Below are 20,602 nucleotides of genomic sequence, written 5' to 3' on the forward strand. Positions count from 1 at the left end.
TCCATCTTGTTTGGATGTATTAAGGATTTAACTTTAACATTTTAAGTGTACAGTAGTTGTCAAGACATCAGGAACGTTTAGTGAACTACGAGTACAAATCCAAGTTGCTGAAATGGTAATTAAACAACGGTATTGTCACCTGTGTTCTAGTTCAGTGCTTTAAATTATCTATGTCAAATACTTGAATAGCGGGGTTAACGTGATCCATAACGTTGAGAAGAATCTCTCACCGGAAAACGATGTTATTTTTTTCATAACATTTAAATCATTGTCCGGTTATTACTAAACTACCGATAACAACCCAACGATGCTGTAACGTTAGTACGTGTAATGTATTTAAATGTCATACATATTAGTGGCTATAGTCTGCTTGTTAGTTTGTTACAGTGTCTGCTTTGCTATTTTCATAAAATAGAACAACAAGGATAGTCAAGAGGGTTACTAAATGAATCGTCAGCATATGTCATTGTTTCTGCCTGGTAACAAGCTGACGCCCAGCAATCCACCACGGCCCAACGTTAAATACTCGATTGTTGTCTACATGCGTCAAATAGTGTTATTTGACGTGTTTATTTTGACATAAAGCTACGAGTTTCGCGGACCAAAATGTGGTCAGTTTCTGCAAGGGGTAATCCATCCCCTGAAACACAGTGTAATTATAATATTCCCACCCATTTGGTGAAATACATATATTTTATTGGGTAAACAATTCGTCATTGCTATATATTCTTCAGAAACTGGAAATGAGGGATTTTACTTTCACATTTCATAAGTTAATTGAAAACACCACACTTTTACCTGGGTTTCTTCTACCTTTCCAACTCCATTCAGATTATTAGCCTAATATAACTGTTGGTGCCATAACTTTAGTCTGGTTTCATGGTGTGATGATTGCAAATGCACTTGCTAATTCATGTGCAGTTTTAGTTCATACATTAAGTTACACCTGCATATCTTATTTTAGCAGAGGGAAGAGAAACCCAGCCTGCTGCTCTCCTTCCACACTGAGCCCAAACAAGAGCCACCTGATTGTGACAGTGAATCTCAGTGTTCATTGGTGGATTCAGAGATGACATCAGTGAAGCAGGAAGACTGCAGGACATTGGGATTGAATGTCGTCATCAAAGATGAAGAGGAGGAGGAGAAGATTGGGGATTTAATTAATCGTGGTAAGAACTGTTTTTTGCATGAGGATTTAATGCTAAATAAACCACGATATTCCAAATGAATGTGGTAGGTGTTTTTTTTGTGTTGTTTTACAAATGTAGTTGTCTTAGAAGCATAAAGGACCTCCCAAGTGCAACAGGGCTCTATGGTGTATCACTAAGATGACCACCACAGTCTAGGATAAGCTTACACATGGAAAGCCCAGTACGCATTGTAAATATGCCAGGATCTCCCAGAGAGGGGGAGGCATGGTCAGCAGGGATTCCCTGGTCTCATTGAGCTCTAGCAACTCCCTCTGGTGGCTCGGAAACTTGTAAAGTTAGCTGAGGTGGCCAGATTAGTGAACATGCCCTCACACTGACACACATTTCTTCCTGCTGCCTGAAAGCAAGGCTGGACAATCTTCAGTTGTTGTGGGCTGTAAATAGAATCGTTTGTGTTAAAATTGTGGATGTATAGAGGGGGGAAATATATTCAAATTAAGTGATAAATGTGAACAATTAAAGTACAGAGACCAGTGTTTCTACTGTTTCCTGTAGGATTTTATATTTCTTTAATGTGTTGTATTCACAACTGTTTATTATATTGTAGCTGGGAGAGGTTATAGTGTAGTATGGGAGATAAAGCTCCACCCCTTCTAATGCTACTGAGTGGACAGGTAAGATAAGGTAAATTAGTGCAGGAGAATCTATGACCTACGTGATAATTTAATATCTAATGATCTGACTCCATATTGTTTGTAAACATACACAGTCATAAATGACCATGATATGCTGGAAGTTCTTAGAAAAGGCAGCTAATCTTTCATCACACGCCAAACATTTTAAAGATCATGTGTTTCACAGCTTATGTTATCCTCAAAGATCCTCATCAGTCAAGTCCAGAAGACAAGGGACGGTGTAGCAACCTGGAACTCAGGGACGACCAGTCTGGTCACTTCGATGTTCATATGTGTATGTGCCTCTATCAGTTATCATAAGCACCCATAAGTTGTAGGTCTTTTAACACAAACCTTAATGTAAAATGACGTGTTTCTGAGGCTACACAAAATGTTACAAAACCCTGAACACAGGGATGCCAAGTCTGGTCGCTTAGAATTGCTTATGTGTGTGTATTTACCAGCAGCCCTACGAGCTGGAGTACGGAGATAAATGAGGAATGCCGTAGTAATCTCTATTCCAGTAATACAATTTATTCCAATACAAAACAAAACAGTTACATACCGACACGATTCAACGTCCTCCCAACTAGTCTAAAAGTCTACTAAATATACTTCTAAAAGTCCATTTAAGACACAATTTAAAAGTGTTTAAGACACTAGCACGAAGCTGTGCTAGGAGCTTCTGTTAACGATAGACTCCAAGAACCAAGTCAAGCTTCCCTTTTTATCCCACCCAGACAAACCAATTCCAAACTCCCCCACTGCATTTATAATAGGTTCACCTCACCTTGGCTAAAACGATGAAAACAAAGAAACCACCATTCACAAGGTCATATTTCTACTTTGTCCATCCTCACCCCTGGTTCGTATGAGCAGATGTGGCTACGTTGGCCCCCTTCGTGTATGTCCATTCCATTCAGGAAGCAAACAGGCCCATTGGTGTGAGATTAGGATGTCCTACTGAGTTGAGACACCAGACAGCACCCTCACAAACCTTCCCAAACACACTTTTCATAAAACTACAATAGGTCCATTAAGGCGGGTCCAGGAACAAACCTGATTGAAAATCTACCAGCAGCTGAGAAGTTTTGAACAGCTAAAACATTCCCCAGTCTAACTGTAATAGACAAATCCCAAATGAGGATTCAGTGCTATGTTTCTAAATAATAAACATGTTCCTAGAAACAAGTAATGCAGAGTTGTAAATATGCAGCTCTGGAGAAAAGTAAGAGACCACTGCTGAATGATCAGTTCCTCTGGTTTTACTATTCATAGGTTTGTGTTTGAATAAAATGATCGGTTTCTCTGGTTTTACTATTCATAGGTACAGTGGAGAGAACAAGTATTTGATACACTGCCGATTTTGCAGGTTTTCCTACTTACAAAGCATGTAGAGGTCTGTAATTTTTATCATAGGTACACTTCAACTGTGAGTGACGGAATCTAAAACAAAAATCCAGAAAATCACATTGTATGATTTTTAAGTAATTAATTTGCATTTTACCACCGTCTTTGAAATTTTCAGGATGGAAGCAACCTGACACTCACTGTATCCTTCTGCCAGAATTGAACCCTTCTTTTCCTCACTCAAAGCTATTTTTTTTATTACCTTTGAGGTTCTACGTGCACTGTTTTTGCCATCCAGCAAAAATACTTTTCATTGTTAAATTAGATTTGGTTCAGGTAATCACCTAATTAGTACCTCATTAAGTAAAATGAGGTGTGCCTGTGTTGGAGTTTAACAGACACTGAAATGGTATGGCTGCCATACATATAGAGATGCTAATTTAAGAACATTTTTGAGTGGTCTCTTATTTTTTTCCGGGACTGTATATTTGAGACCAAGCAAAATGCCACTTGCTAGCTTGAATCAGACTATAATGTTGTAACCTAACATCTAGTGGTAGCGGATCAAAACCAAAACCACCAAGCATCTGAACAAAACAATGTAAATACCCAAAATACACACAGAATAGATTTTTTGGACACCAAAGCAGTGTTACTGAGCTGGGACACGAATGTGTGAAAATACAATACAAATTTCAGTTAACTTTAACCACTGCTAGCAAAAAATCTATGGATGCAGCTGATTAAAACTAAATAGATGTTTAAATTTTAAAAAGGTTATCTGAAATCTATTCCACATTTGGTTGGATGTTTGTTTATTAATATGCTTACATGGCTCCATCACTTCCATTGACTTGTTTGCTGGTAGTGAAAAAGTCAGTATTTTATATGCTTTTTAAGGGGATTTTAGTTTCTTCTGGTCCATTATAAAGTTTCTAAGGCTTAGGAATCTAACAACACATTTTTAAATATTGAATACATTTTAAATATATTGACTAAACTTTTTAATAAAGTTTGTGAAATGCATGTTTTCACAGATTGGTCTTATTTTCTTTTCAAAATGTTACACTTTGGGAATAGTTGCATTGATCTTTGATGTAATCTCCTAACTGTATTTTTTCTGATGTCAATCACACAGATGAGACACCAGAAGAAGATTCTATTACTGTATCAGGAAAGAAACAAAATGAAGACTACCAAGAGAATAGGTCTCACCACTGTCCCCATTGTGAAGAAAGTTTCTTATCTTTATCAACATTCAAAGCACACATTAACAAACATACCAGAGAGAAGCACTCCTGTTCTGACTGTGGAAAGTATTTCATTACTACAGATGAACTGACAGGGCATCAGAGAGTACACACAGGTGAGAAGCCTTACTCCTGTTCGGATTGTGGGAAGAGTTTCTCTACACTTGGGTCCCTCAAACGTCATAAACAAATACATACTGGAGAAAGACCTTTCTCCTGTTCTGACTGTGGGAAGTGTTTCATCACATCATCTGACCTTACTAGTCATGAAAGGGTTCACACAGGTGAGAAGCCTTATTCCTGTTCCGACTGTGGAAAGGGTTTCTCTAAATTAAGTAACCTCAAAATTCACCAGCGCATACATACTGGAGAGAAACCTTACTCCTGTTCTACCTGTGGAAAGGGCTTTATTACGTCAGCTAACCTTACTATTCATCAGAGAGCACACACAGGTGAGAAACCTTACTCGTGTTCTGACTGTGGTAAAAGTTTCTCTCAACAATTTTCCCTGAAAATACACTTGCAGATACATACTGGAGAGAAACCTTACTCATGCTCTGTCTGTGGAAAATGTTTTATTACATCAACGTTACTTACTAGTCATCAGAGAGTGCACACAGGAGAAAAGCCATATTCCTGTTCTGACTGTGGTAAGTGTTTCTCTCAGTTAAATCACCTCAAAGTTCATCAGCGAATACATACTGGAGAAAAGCCTTATTCTTGTACTGTATGTGCTAAAAGTTTTTCAAAATTAAGTAACCTCAAACGTCACCAGCAGATACATACTGGAGAGAAATCTTACTTTGGTTCTGAACATGAAAAGGGTTTAATTACATCATGTAAATCTACTAGTCATCAGAGAGTGCAAAACAATGGGAAGCCATTCTCCTGTTCTATCTGTGAAAAGGGTTTCAGTACATCACCTAAACTTACTAGACATCAGAGAGTTCACACTGGTGAGAAGCCATACTCTTGTTCTGACTGTGGAAAGAGTTTCTCTCAATTAAATAACCTCAAAGTACACCAGCGGATACATACAGGAGAGAAACCTTACTCTTGTTCTTTTTGTGGAAAGGGTTTCATTACGTCTGCTGAACTTACTACTCATCAGAGGGTGCACACAGGTGAGAAGCCTTACTCGTGTTCTGAGTGTGGTAAGAGTTTCTCTCAATTAAATAAACTCAAATGGCATCAGCGCATACATACAGGAAAGAAACCTTAATCTTGTTATGAATGAGGAGGGTCTTCCAGTCACATCAGCACTGGAACTGGAGTACTTGGGACTGGAGATGCATGAATTTAGACAAAACAGTAATTTATTTTTCCACTCCTAATGTTTGACTACTGGCTATACGCCAGAATGAATCGACAAAAGCTTTGCAACCTCCAGTATTCTAACTTTCCTTTAGAGAGGTACACACTGCTTTGAAATCTTGTTGTGGTTGAGAGGGTTTGAGGGGAGTGACTTCAGAGAAGGTTGAGGTTATACCAACACAAAGTTGACCCCCATAGTTGTCTAGTGGTAGGGTTGACAAAGTTGACCCCCATAGTTGTCTAGTGGTTATTAAATTGTCTGATTGTCAATCTGTTAATCTATTTCATGAAGCAATTTTTACATCAGAAATTGTAATCAGTTCCTGCAGCTGCAGTGCCCCTTGATTGCTTTGCATATAATCACTCTATAGAGTCTCCTGAACATTTCCTACAATACATTCACTGCTGCGTATAGAATCATTTCTTCTGTACAGGGCAATATGTATTTCATAACCACTGATTTACATTGTGGCCAATGGGATGGGTGGAGTAAAATACCAGCAACAATTGCCAATACACAGTACCCCATGATTTTGTTTCATATAATGACTCTATCCACTGTCCTAAACATTTCCTACAATACATTTACTGCGGCATATAGAACAGTTTTTTCTGTATGAGTCAATATGTATTTCATTATCCATTGAGTTAAATTGTGGAAAAAGAGGGTGTGGGAACATTGTGTTGCTAGATGTAACACACAATTCCCCATGATTCGACAGGTTTTTCTTACTCTACACATGCTCCTGAACATTTCCTACATTGCTTTCTCCGTGGAATATTCAATAGTTTATGAGCTATGAGGCAATATGTATTCCATATTCAGTCATTGGCATTTTCTGAATTTTGCCCCTGGAACGTTTTAATACCCACTTTTTATTGATATTACTCTTAAATAGGATCATATTTGAATTGTTGTCAATGTTTTGAGAGGTACATGTTTTCAAACAATTAATAAACTCAATTTATCTCCGTTTTTAAGTAATTCCTTGGTCTCTTTTATTTTGAAAAATTCCAGATTTTCGCGACCCGGAAGTGTTTCTTTAATGTTGCTCACAAGACGCTGATTAAAAGCTTGGATTTAGTTAGAGCGATTTTGTGGTGTTTTCAATATATCCGGGATATTTAGTGAAAGACGAACAAGAACCAATTGGCAAAAAAGTGTAAGTGATTCAACAATAGTTGTATACCAAATACACTATCGAATTGTCTTTTAACGAAAATGATCCTTAACGTGGGGAAAAACTAACTGAAATGATTTTCTTGTTTTCAGTTGGTTAGCATGCTACTTGTGTGTTTCACTGCCAGTGAGTTTGTTATATCCCCATCAGTCATGTATAGATCTGGTTTGGTCTTTATTTTAGGAGATGGAGGAGAAACCCAGCCTGCTGCTCTCCTTACACACTGAGTTTAAACAGGAGTCACTGGATTCTGATTTTGACAGTGGAGCTCAGTGTTCATTGGTGAATTCAGAGATAGCATCAGTGAAGCTGGAAGACTGCTGTCAAACACTGGGACTGAATGTTATTAAAGATGAAGAGGAGGAGGAGAAGATTGGGGGTTTAGTTAATCATGGTAAGAACTGGTTTTATCAAGGTTTAAGTTTAGCGGGAATGTGGTATCTGGAGCCACCAAATTCCACACTTAATTCCACAGGCTGGGTTTGGCATATTTGTTCTTACACATTTTAAACTGTGTGTGCTAGAACTGTACCATTTTCTATATTGGATTCCTGACTTCTTGACGAAGCAGAATTACGTGACATTCGTGTGGACCCATCAGACCAACTCATACAGTGCTACCCTGTTCACCACACAACAATGACTTTGTACAGGATCCTCTTAATTCTTTGGACATTGCTGTCACAAATGCATACATAATTGACAAAGACTTCAGTCATGTAAAACAAGCACCTGCCATGAACCACAAGTGCTTTGTTCAATAACTTACAGCTGGGCTGTGTGGGGTCTCTCACCCCACAGACACCAGTGCCTATCCCAAATGTGCGGCCCACATCCCTGTTCCTTATTGCGGATGACGTGCACCCGCCTCAAAAGGCCACGGAAGGGCGCTGAAGATGTGCAAGGTGCCGTGGACTGGAAACGAAACACTATGGAAGTGCAAGGCCTGCAGTGTGCCTCTCTATTATAAATGGGTGCCTGCTGTTCTCTAGTGACCTTTTTCAGCAGTGCTTTTTATTTTGTTTTCCTCAATGCTATTTTAGACTATTTGCGTTATTTGTTATGAGCGTTATTTGCTTGAAGTGCATTTAACACTTCACAAATTGCAACATGTGTTTCTCTTCTACTGTTACAGTCTTGGCGAAGTTGGATTGATATTTGATGTAAGCTACTAACTGTGTTGATGTGGGAGTCACTGAACCAACTAACTGTCCTGATGTCTGTCACAGATGAGATGCCTGAAGAGGAGGCTTTTCCTACATCTGAGGAGAAACAACAGGAGGACAACAACGATGAGAGGTTTCACCACTGCCCCCATTGTGAAAAAAGTTTCTCATCTATATCGAACTTCAAAAGACACATTAACATACATACTGGAGAGAGGCCTTACTCCTGTTCTGACTGTGGGAAAGGTTTCATTACATTATCTCACCTTACTAGACATCCCTGTGTTCCCTGTGTAGAGGGGTGCTCACCCCGACCGGTACGATATACAGCTCGGCAGGTTTTAGACTTGATACGCAACATTGACGAATTGGAATCGGAGGGGGAGCCATGTGTGGACATTGAAGAGAATGAGGACGAGGGCGGAGGCGACCTTCAAATTGAATCTGACTCAGAGTCAGAGTCTGAAATCGAGTCTGCTTGTGATTCTTTGCAAGAGCCTGCAAGAGATGGCACAGTATGGGTTCAACCAACTGATGGGAGCCCGCTGGAAAAGATTAAAGTATGGAATATTGTTAGAGAAACCCCTGGGCCCACTCCATATGCACAGGAAAATGTAAAAAGTCCTTTGAGCAGTTTCCTGTGTTTATTTGACACAGAAATGTTGCAAAGTATTCGAACCCACACTCTTGCTGAAGCCAAGCGAAATAGTGCGGAAAGGTTTGAACTGACAGATGAGGAATTAAAAGCGTTCATAGGCTTGCTTTATATAAGAGGAATAACAGGAGGCAAAAGCATGAATCTTGAAGACTATTGGTCTGCTGATTTGGGCAATTCGATTTTCAAAGAGACAATGTCTAGGCAGAAATTCAGGGATATCATGCACTATTTGCGTTTTGATGACAGAAGTACAAGAGCTGCCCGCATTGAGACTGACAAGTTTGCCATGATATCTGAGATCTTTGATAAATTTGTAAAAAACTGTGTTGCTTCTTACAAGCCCAGTGCGAACATAACTGTTGGCAGACAGCTATTCCCTTCCAAAGCCCGCTGTGGATTCACACAATACATGGCAAATAAACCAGACAAATTTGGGATAAAGTTCTGGATTGCTGCTGAGGTGGAAACAAAATACATGTTGAATGCTCTTCCCTATCTGGGAAAAGACCACAGCAGGCTGGCTGGGCAGCGTCTATCTGACAATGTCGTGATGCGTCTGATGGAACCTTTCTTGGGGAAAGGAAGAAATGTAACCACTGACAATTTCTTCACCTCCTTGCCACTGGCAGGAAATCTTTTGGCAAACAAAACCACAATCGTTGGTTCAATGAATAAAAACAGCCGAGAGATGCCACCCTGTACACGGGCGCAGTCTGCAAAATACTCAACAAAGGTTCTGAAGGCTGGAAGCGCTACACTGACGATTTACCAAGCAAAAGCAAAGGACAAGGTGTGCGTTTTGAGCACAATGCATCAGGCCGTTGGAATTGACAGTGGCGCAAAGAAACTGCCTGAGACCGTTGCCCACTACCACAGCACTAAGTGTGGCGTTGACACCGTGGACCAGATGGCGCGGATGTATTCGGTAAAGGGAGGGAGTCGCCGATGGCCTGTTGCCGTGTTTTACAACATCTTAGACCTGGCCGGCATCAATGCGCATATTTTGTACAAACAGTGCGCGAATACAACTATAAGTAGGAGGCGGTTCATTCTTGAGTTGGCTAAGGAGCTGTGTGCCGATCAGATAATGAGCAGGGCTGCTGGTGCAGCAGCGCATAAGAGACTTTTGACGGATACTCCTTCCCCACCAATGAAAAGGAGACGTTGTCAGGTTGGCAGATGTGCAGGGAACAAAACGAATGACATCTGCCAAACGTGTAAGAGACTCGTTTGTGGTAAATGCACTCAAACGGCCATTACATTTTGCATCGTATGTGGGCATTGATAATGAAATAAGCAGACCACATCTGTCTTGCATTCATGTGATGCACACACGGGGCTTATGATATTGCGGTTGTGTGAAAATTGTAGCCTAAGGACTAAACATTTCTTACCCTCATTGATACTGGCGAACAGTCTATAAGAAAACACAAACAAGACATGGTACAATGGCAAAACATGAACTACAGATGCCACCCTGTACCCAGGCACAGTTTGCAAAATATTTACTAGAAGTTCTGAAGGCTGGGACATTACATGTTACCAAGCAAAACCAATGAAAAAAGTATGCATCAGACTGTTGGGGTTGGCAGTGGCACAAAAGATGTTTGAAATAATAGCCTAATCGGATTAGATTTGGCGTTGTTGTTATTATGGAACGGGTGTATTTGGCTTGATAAATTTGTTTTGATAAATGGTTTGATTGGAATTGAAGTTAGAATTATCTTAAACTGCAATACCTTTTATGTCTTTATTTACATCGCTTAATTCACTTTTAATTAATGGTTAAATTAAACCTCTAGCGAATGTCTTGTAAGCCTACAAAAACTGCTCACAATGGACTGGAATTGGGTTGGGTTTGTTTACCTGTTTTACTTGAAACGCACAAAATCGGCATTAAGTGTGGACAGCTATTTTTGTGGCATGGTAATTAGTAGGGGTTTGGGGTTGCGGCCAATTGCTGGCAGTACAATACAATTGTTTTCCCAATGTGTGCCTCGATTGCCTGTTCACATTGTCTGTAAAGACTATTAGTTTGTTGGTATGAAACTTGAAGCATGAATTTTTCCATTATATTTGATATGTTGATAAAGGGTTTGATTGGAATTAAAGATACCAGATTTCAAAGCCTAAAGTTTTTCCTTTTCTGTTTAGCCAATTTTCTTTATTTATATGTAATAATTCACTTAATAAACTGTGAAATTCAACAACTCTTGTGTATTTACTGTATTGTGCTTACATAAATTGCTCACAATGGAATGTGGAATTTTGGGAGATTGTTTACAAGTTACTTGACAGAAGAGTTAAATTTGCAGTGGTCTCTTAATTTTAACCCTTCTGTTCCTCACTCAAAACCTTCCTTTTCTACTTTTTTGGAAAGGAAAGAAAAAGGTGCAATGGTCTTTTAATTTTTCCCGGAGCTGTATCTCCAAGTGCGTCGATTATGTTGTCCTGAGGGTCAATGTCAGGACTTTCCCCAACCAAAAGCCCTGGGTTAATGGTAATGTCTGTGCTAAGCTTAGAGCATGGTCCTCTGCCTATAGTTCCTGGGACCTGGAGGCTTTGAAAAGGTCCAGAAATGACCTACGGAAGGCTAGCCGAGATGGAAAAAGTGAATACCAGGATAAGTTGTGGAAGTAAACTTAAGAAACGTTAGTTAGTTTAACACTGATTAATGGTGTCTACCTAAATATTCAAACATGGTATGATGTTAATGCGTGACAAAAAGATCTGTCTAGATGAAATTTTCTGACACGGTAGTGTGTCCCAATTGGTCCCAATAGTGATATACTATCACCATCATCCGCGAAGTACGTACTTGTCTTTAGTATTTAGTATGTGATTTGAGACAATACTTTCTATTTCCTTGTCGTGCACATGGCATAGTGGCTAGCTATTCAACTGTTATTGTATGGATGACCATCTACAGTAAACTTTGTACAAGAGTACACTTTAGTACCATTAATAAATGATCTGTTGTCCACGTTATTTCAGCAAAAAATGTAATGGCTGGGGTTTAAGTTGCATTCCTGCCGTTTAAATAGCTTAATGTTTAAAGACACAGTCTGACACATAAAACACGGATCAAAACCAGCCAGGGACAACAACATTCATCCCTTCTCATCACGGGCCAGCTGAAGGCTTGCCTTGTTCTTTTTCTGGTTTTACACATTTCTGTTAACATCAGCATACATTATACAAGTTTCACTTTTTGAATGGAATTACTGAAATAAATCAACATTTTCATGATATTCTAATTTTATGACCAGCACATGTAGATGCAGTACAAATAACACTTTCATCAGCATCTAGCCTCCCATCCAGACAAACCAGGACTGTCCCAGCAGGACTGAGCCTGCTTAGCTTCACAGCCCAACCAGGACTGAGCCCCCTTAGCTTCACAGACCAACCCTAACCTCAGTGGTACCTTTGCCTAAACCTAACCTCAGTGGTACCTGTGCCCAAACCTAAACTCAGTGGGGCTTGTGCCTAAACATTAATTATGATGTCGTAGGAACAACACCAACATGGCGATATGAGATCAGTCTTCAATATTTGCTCCTTTTCTCGCTCACCTCCATGTCACCTGCTCTCCCTGCCCTGTAGACATCCACATGCTCTCTCCCCCTGTCTCTCACTTCTCTGAACGTCCCAGAGTGAACATTAAATATTATCAATGGTGATGAGAATATACCATTTATACAGTCATGGCATATCTATTGTTGGAGCTATTGAAATGAAGAAATTCCTTCAAATGTTGAAACTTCTGATTTTTTTTATATGAAGGGTGTGCATTGTTCCCCACCCTCCCCCGATCAAAAAAATAGACTTTTCATTGTCATTGTATAGTCTTTGTTTGAGCTTTTGAATCTTTAAGTTAGAAGAAAGCTGCATTTACAAACCATTTCAACGCGCCCAGCACCAGCGCGGAGATCGCTTCCAGTCTGTTGATTGTCCAATGTCCAATCTAAAACTAACTTCGCTGCAGTAAACCACAGGCAGAAAACTGCGTGTAAACCGTAAAACTAGAACCAGTAGTACTAATAATGGCAATTAGTTAAGTTTAGTTATGATAATGTTTACATTTGCTAATGATTATTTTGGACGGCGGTGCATTGTTGCCTGTCGTAGCATAGCACATTTTAAATGTATTTATAATTTACATATAAATACATTGGCGTGGACATTTTGAGCATATTTGAATATTGGGGGGTTGTGTCCCACCCAATATATATTATAAATACGGCCATGGTATTTTGGATGGGGGTTTGGCAGTAGTGAGCCGTGTAGATCTTATTTCGTTTTATTAAAAACCAGGTATATATCGGTATAGATCTGAGAATAATGAATAGGGAGGCACTTTACACTCCAGTACAGTAGATGGCGGTATATGCGTCTTTCAGGTATTTTAATCCGCCATTATAATCTATAGAAATAGAGTCGAGGCCATAAACGGATTTAGCTATAGCGGTTTTGTGTTGTTTTCATGACATCTGGAATATTTCGTGAAAGACGAACATAAATCAAAGTGGTCCCAATCAAAAGTTAAAATGGTAAGTGATTCAACAATAATTGTATAGCTAAATACCCTCTCGAATTGTCTTTTAACGAAAATGGTCCTTAACGTTAGGAAAATCGAACTGAATTCTTTTTTTTCATAAAATGTAGATAATAGTACAGATTTCAGAAAATTGCCACTAAAAGTTCCGATCATCTTTTAAAAATAACAAATCTAAAGTTTCAGTAACGTTCGTAGAAGTGAAAAAATACGTTGTTTTAGCAGCTGCTTAATTAGCTGGAGCTGCAAAGCTTGAGAAGCGTAGCAGCGAGGACCAGGAGAGGGGCGGTGTTGTTATTTTATTGTCAATCTACAAATACAACCAGGATTAACGCATATTCAGATAAAATCAGTGGAAGACAAAGCACGCAACGGGTACAACATCGCTAAACAAAAATATAATAAATATTGAGTGCTGTCCATAAGTATTTAAGTGTTTGGATAGTTGTTTCGGGTCTGTACTCCAGCGCATTGGATTTGAAATTAAACTATGTCAAACAGGTTTAAGTGCTAGCTGTCAGCTTTAATTTGAGTCTGCAGTCTGCAACCACTCAGTTGTGGTTTCTTTTCAAATCCAGCATGCTTGAGTACCGAGTCAAAACAACAAAACCTGAGTCACTGTCCGAATACTTGGTGATGGATTGCACTTATATTACAAATAAGATCTATCTTAAGCTAAAACCCCTTTTAATTGTTTATTTCTTCGTTATACATTTCGGTTTGTGAAATACATTTTTAAATGTATTCTTAAATACAATAAGCAAACTCTTTGTTGGGTGGTTTAATTGGAGGATATTAGCCTTTCACCAAAATATTTGTATGCATTTTTTATTCAACCGTTTCCATTCTCTTATTTGTAAAGAGTGAACACATGCATCTGGTCATTTACAGTGGTTCTTTTGAAAATGTTTAGTGGTTACCTAAAGAGGGCGCTCTTGGAGCTAGTCAGTAAACAATTCTGCTCGGACATCGCAATGCAAGAGATTGTATGCAGTGTGGTTTGAAGGTTGAGTAACTTAATTGCCCCAGCTAGGTCATTTGAAATAAGGCTTTAGAAGTGCACTTTGCCAACAAAGCAGTCCTGTTACTACATTTCTCACATTGTAAATGTTAACTGGCCAGCTAATGGTTAGCATTGCAGTGAGCTTAGCCATCAAACCAGCCAGTTAGTTAGCATGCTACTTGTGTATTCCACTGCCAAAGTGAGTTTATTTGTGTTATATCCCCATCAGTCATGTATAGATCTGGTTTGGTCTTTATTTTAGGAGATGGAGGACAAACCCAGCCTGCTGCTCTCCTTCCACACTGAGTTTAAACAAGAGTCACTGGATTCTGATTATGATAGTGGAGGTCAGTGTTCATTGGTTGATTCAGAGATGACATCAGTGAAGCTGGAAGACTGCAGTCAAACACTGGGCTTGAATGTAATCATTAAAGATGAAGAGGAGGAGGAGAAGATTGGAGATTTAGTTAATTATGGTAAGTCCTGGTTTTATCAAGGTTTAACTCTCCAGATTCGAGCTGGAAGGCAACATCAGGCGCCACCAAATTCCACAGGCTGGGATTGGCATATTTGTTCTTATGCATTTTAAACTGTACGTGCTAGAACTGTTACGTTTTCTACATTGGATTCCTGACTTCCTGACAAAGCAGAATTAACTGACATTTATCATTTTCCATCAAGGCTAGGCAACATAAAGTGGTGTTGAAGTTACCCAATGTTTGGAAGGGCTTTAGAATGAGTAGCCATGAAACGAGCGATACGAGAGACATTCATTGATTGGCAATCACCGGTGATTCTTACAACACACACATAGCTGCTAGCATGTAAAATGAGGGTTCCTGATTGGTTTATACAGTATTGACCTTTTATATTGAACCCTTCAACTAGTGTGCAATACAATTGCAGAAAATTAGAAAAATGGTCTGTGGATGTTCAGCAAAGCAAGTGTTGGATTTGTTTCTAGAAAGCGACAAAGGAGGTTTTTCTGGACCGGATAGTTTCCTCACAGATGAAGAGATTCATATGGCAGAAGGAGACAGTCGAAGAGGAGGAAGTTGAAGAGGAAGTTCCTTTACTTTTTCTTTCCCATTAGGATTCTATTCAAGTACGTTAGCAAGAAAGTTGTGCTCCCGCAACGCGCCACAAGAAGTCTCCAAACAACAATTTACTACTACTTACTATTGCATATGCATTTACATATGCATGTCATTTCTCCGGAATAACACCGTGAGACTTTCTTTTAGGCAAGATGAGCCTGAGCGACCAGCGACATTATCTCTGCTGGCCATAAGTCCCTCTGACTCTGGCAACACAGCCTGCCCAAAAATGGAATAAAGACGAGGGCCCGGACATTGCTGGGGTGCGGGTGCCTGCCTCTGAAGGCCACGCCCCACCAAGCCTTCTCAAACCTATTTCAATAATCGTGTTGTCCAAACGTTGTGTGACAGCACAAATAACATTGCTTATGGAAAGAAGTGTAAGTGCACCCCCCCCAGCCCCCTTGAGGTTTTCCACATTTCACTGGCATGGTGTTTTACATCATCGAAACGGAGTACATTTTATTTTCCATTTCCAGCAAGTGACTTCACAGTGTACACTGGAACATCCTGTTTTCCCTGTGGCGGTGGTCTGTCATTTGATTCTGTGACCAACCTAATAAATCCTGAGTTCCTGGGTACCGGTAATCCGGGCGTCTCCTGGAGTATGTGGGACCATCCGCAAGGAAACCACGGACCCACCTAAACCGATAGGGGACCCTATGAACCATAAATCCAAAAGAGGTTCTATGAGGTGGATTAGAGAGGAGGACCTGTCGGAGACCCAGACCTGCCTCAAAAGGCCACGGAAGGGCGCTGAAGGTGTGCCAGGTGCCGTGGACTGAAGACAAAGCACCATGGAAGAGAGAGGCCTACAATGCCTCTCTGCCTGGTTGTAGAGTGAAACGGTTTCAGTGAGTGGCACGCGTGAAAAAACAAATCTGTCGAACAAAATAATTTCAGTCAGTGAGGTTAAAGGATTTCCAGCTGTTGTGGGAAACTTGAACACTTTGTAGTATAAATGGGTGCCTGCTGCCCTGTAGTGATCGTTTTCAGCAGTGTTTTTTTTTGTTGTACTTTTTATTTTGTTCTTCATAACTACACTGAACATTTATCATCAGCTGAACTCAATGATCTAAGACTTTCTCTATGTACACCAAAGGCCTATTTCTGTCATATTGTTCACAAATCTGTCTAAATCTGTGTTAGTGAGCACTTTTCCGTTGCTGAGATAATGCATCCACCTCACAGGTGTGGCATATCAAGATGATGATGATTAGACAGCATGATTATTGCACAGGTGTGCCTTAGACAATAAATGAGTCACTGAACCAACTAACTGTCCTGATGTCTGTTACAGATGAGATGCCTGAAGAGGAGGCTTTTCCTACACCTGAGGAGAAACAACAGGAGGACAACAACGATGAGAGGTTTCACCACTGCCCCCATTGTGAAAAACGTTTCTCATCTATATCAAACTTCAAAAGACACATTAACATACATACTGGAGAGAGGCCTTATTCCTGTTCTGTTTGTGGGAAAGGTTTCATTACATTATCTCACCTTACTAGACATCAGAGAGTGCACACAGGAGAGAAGCCGTTCTCTTGTTCTGATTGTGGGAAGAGTTTCTCTCGTTTAAGTGGCCTTAAAGCACATCAACGCATACATACTGGAGAGAAACCTTATTCCTGTGCTGATTGTGGAAAGTGTTTCATTACATCAGCTGAACTTACCAGTCATCAGAGAGTGCACACAGGAGAAAAGCCTTTCTCTTGTTCTGATTGTGGTAAGAGTTTTTCGCAATTAAAAAACCTTAAAGTTCACCAGAGCATACATACTGGAGAGAAACCTTACTCTTGTTCGGACTGTGGTAAGAATTTCTCTCAATTACGCCATCTCAAAATTCATCAACTGCGGATACATACTGGAGAGAAACCTTACTCTTGTTCTGACTGTGGAAAAGGTTTCATTACATCAGCTTTACTCACTAGTCATCAGAGAGTGCACACAGGAGAGAAGCCTTTCTGTTGTTCTGACTGTGGTAAGAGTTTTTCTCAGTTAAAGAACCTTAAAGTTCACCAGAGCATACATACTGGAGAGAAACCTTACTCTTGTTCGGACTGTGGGAAGAGTTTCTCTCAAATGAATTATCTCAAATATCACCAGCGTATACATACTGGTGAGAAACCTTATTCCTGTTCGGTCTGTGGAAAATGTTTCATTAGATCATCTAAACTTACTACTCATCAGAGAGTGCACACAGGAAAGAAGCCTTACTCCTGTTCAGAATGTGGAAAGAGTTTCTCTCAATTAGGTGGCCTTACAGTTCACCAGCGTGTACATACTGGAGAGAAACCTTACTTCTGTTCACACTGTGGGAAGAGTTTCTCCCAATTAAGTAGTCTTAAAGTTCACCAGCACATACACATTGCAGAGAAACCTCAGTCCTGTTCTTAATGGGGAGAGGTCTCCTAGAAATTAGATTCTTAGTTGCAGAAATGTAGACATTGACAACATTTTTAAGTAATGCCACAAGGGATAAATGAAGCAGACGTTGGTTTATTTCTCATTCATATTACTGAAGCAATTGACAATGAGGATCAGCAAGCAACCTATAGTAGCAAAACATGGCAATTGGACCTAGACCTTCTGTTTAGAAAATAAAAAGGACCGACATTGAACTGAATAATAAAGAAAAATCACAGAATAACATCATTAGTCATCTAAGTGAGTATGTGATTTGGATTGATATCATGACTCAAATGGTATGTAGCACAGTGGAGTGTGTAGCAACTCTTTCCTTCACCCTTCTTCATTTTAGCCTACAGTGTGCTTTTCAAGTGTTGTTTTTCTTAAGCTTACTTCAAAAGCGAGTAGTCACTAATATAATAACAAAAGTATATGTTGTGTTTCTGAGCAATACATTAATAGATTGAATATGGAACAAGAGTGAAATGTACACACACCTGCACATGTTTCTTCACCAGCACCCTGGTACACTCAGCCAAATGAGGAATCAAACTCAGCAAGAGGACGGAATCCTGTTTGGGCCATTGAAAGTCAGACTAGTAACTCAGAGGGGTTAAGGGATGTTTTGGTTCAGTACTAACTGGGCGTGTACTGGTGGTCCGGCCTATGGATCCACTCCACTGGTGACTTGCAGTGCTGTCAAAATGAAGGAGGAAACGTGTAATTGGGGATGTAGGCATGACAGTTGGATGGAGCCTTACACAGAGATGGTGATTGTGGAGGACATTTGAGGTATTAAGTGCTGTCACAAGTGCTGTTAGATTGTAACCTATTAAAGTATAATCTTACTGACAGCGCGCACACACATTTACGCTTGCATGTTTCTCTGACCTCACTTGCTGATACTCTGAACATAAAGACAGTTATCAGAAACACCAGCACATCAGTTTGTCAAATTCCTCCATGACACTGAAAGACTGATAAATAATTACAGGAAGTTGTGAAGATGGCACAAGGTTTTGTTATGGGTTTGATTTGTTTTTTGGGAACAGGGGCATTGGGTGTTGCAAATCTTATTTTATTTAATTAAATAATCGCAATGTTTTTTGTTTGTTCACTCAGCTCTTTCCTCTAATGTTAGGATTTAGTTGAAGATCTCATAACATTAAGTTCAACAAATATGCAGAAATGACTGTGTGCTTATACCTTTTCATGGCACTGTAGACGTTGAGTTTAAAATATTATGTGAAAATGGTTTCAGCCTGTAAGTGGCGAAAACAACATTGTAGTATTTTTTGATATAATTTTTCTTGTCATTAAACTTAATAAAAGTAAGAAAAATAAATTAAAACCTTAACTAAAACCTAAAACAGTGTTTGAAGAACAACTCGGTATCTCTAGTATTTAGGGGGAATGGTTTAAAGGATCCCAGAAACCTCCTAGATATGTGTGTGTGCATTTATCATAACTTTTGACATTTGTTATATTAAAAACCTGAAACTCCCTGCTCGCTGAGATGTTAAATAAATATTATTATTTCAACCTGCTATGTCCTGTCATCCATGCATGTCATTTAAATGAAGGTTCTTAAATAGGCTGATTACTTTTATATCTGGTCAGTTAACTTGGCTGAAAAGGTCTTTGGTTTCTGGAAATAATGGAACCAAAACCCAATTTATTCCACTATGACATTCTGCGATTTAGAGGGGAAAAAAATTGGCCGATAGATTATGAAAACAAATGCTACATATCAAGTGTTCAAATAGTATGTCACCTTCCTCTTTCTTTTTCAACTTTGTCATGTCTCCTGATGAAACAGTAGCTGTACTCCAAACCGATAGATGATTAAGCTAGCTAGGTAATGCTAAACTCAATCTTCCCTGTTGTTGGAACAAGCTCCTGTCCACTTGGTGGTGGTAATGCACAGGTCGGTTGCCAACCGCCATATAAAATGTGTCCATTTCGTTGCAGCGCGTTGTTTTTTTACTTTTCAAGACATTAGGATGGTAAATGGTAAAATATTAGGCTTCAATGTGCCTTTGTTTAGTACTACACTCCTCCAAAAACTTAAGGGAACACTTCAATCACACATCAGGTCTCGATGAATCTATTAAAGATCAAAATCTTTATTGTACATTCTTTAATTCCTTACAGGGAAGTATTATATATTGGCTTTTCTTTTGAAAACATATATATATAATGTGCCTATATTATTTTTAAACATATACTAATATATGTATTATTTGTATTACTAATGTATGGCCATATATTTCCTACATATAAATACATATTTCCATAACTGCCAAATATATTTTCGGTCTATTACGAGAGGAAAATGTCACTGAACAATTATCATGAATCTAAAGGGGAAAGAATCTGTAATCTAAAATCTGTCATCTGATTAAATACACTTGGATTGTTTATAATTGTCAATTGAGATTTTATTGTATTTATTTTTTAAATTGATTTGGTAACTTTTTACTTAGTTATTATCAAATATTATCAATATTTGTTATTCTAATATTGTGTTAGAAGGAGAAGCCGTGGGAAAGAATATAGTGAACATGCGTACCATTAAGAAGAGGTGATGTTAAATTTATAATAGGAGTTCTGGTAGAAGCAATGGTCTGAAAGTAGTAAGGGGAGACATTTAATAAGAAATACTAGCAATAGTATGTTATAATGGAGACCAAAGAGAGTAGGTTAAGTTTTGTATGATTAGATTATTGCCTGGAACTGATAGGAAAGTAAAGGGTATGTTGAAGTGGTGTCTGGTGAAACAGCATCA

General features: G+C 39.2%; 2 protein-coding genes across 5 annotated transcripts; both read left to right on the forward strand.

Moving 5' to 3' along the window:
• LOC105027460 (zinc finger protein OZF-like) lies at positions 1–19,363 on the forward strand. 3 transcript variants are annotated; one of them, XM_034288571.1, is made up of 4 exons: positions 1–115; positions 968–1,169; positions 2,013–2,120; positions 4,314–6,555. In XM_034288571.1, the coding sequence occupies exons 1-4, from the start codon at positions 113–115 to the stop codon at positions 5,645–5,647; spliced, it is 1,647 nt and encodes a 548-aa protein (XP_034144462.1). In that variant the 5' UTR covers positions 1–112; the 3' UTR covers positions 5,648–6,555. The 3 variants fall into 3 exon arrangements, with proteins under 3 accessions (XP_034144462.1, XP_034144463.1, XP_010897837.1); XM_034288572.1 differs by lacking the exon at positions 2,013–2,120 and having other exon boundaries at positions 965–1,169; XM_010899535.4 differs by lacking the exons at positions 1–115; positions 968–1,169; positions 2,013–2,120; positions 4,314–6,555 and adding exons at positions 13,135–13,297; positions 14,568–14,781; positions 16,703–19,363.
• Positions 6,811–10,951, forward strand: LOC117592736 (piggyBac transposable element-derived protein 3-like). 2 transcript variants are annotated; one of them, XM_010899531.3, is made up of 3 exons: positions 6,811–6,902; positions 7,104–7,314; positions 8,150–10,951. In XM_010899531.3, exons 2-3 carry the CDS (start codon positions 7,107–7,109, stop codon positions 10,027–10,029), a joined length of 2,088 nt encoding a protein of 695 aa, XP_010897833.2. In that variant the 5' UTR covers positions 6,811–6,902; positions 7,104–7,106; the 3' UTR covers positions 10,030–10,951. The 2 variants fall into 2 exon arrangements, with proteins under 2 accessions (XP_010897833.2, XP_034144452.1); XM_034288561.1 differs by lacking the exon at positions 7,104–7,314.
• Positions 19,364–20,602: the final 1,239 nt, after the last annotated feature.

Source organism: Esox lucius, chromosome 20 (genome assembly GCF_011004845.1).
Source record: "Esox lucius isolate fEsoLuc1 chromosome 20, fEsoLuc1.pri, whole genome shotgun sequence".
Taxonomy (NCBI): Eukaryota; Metazoa; Chordata; class Actinopteri; order Esociformes; family Esocidae; genus Esox; species Esox lucius.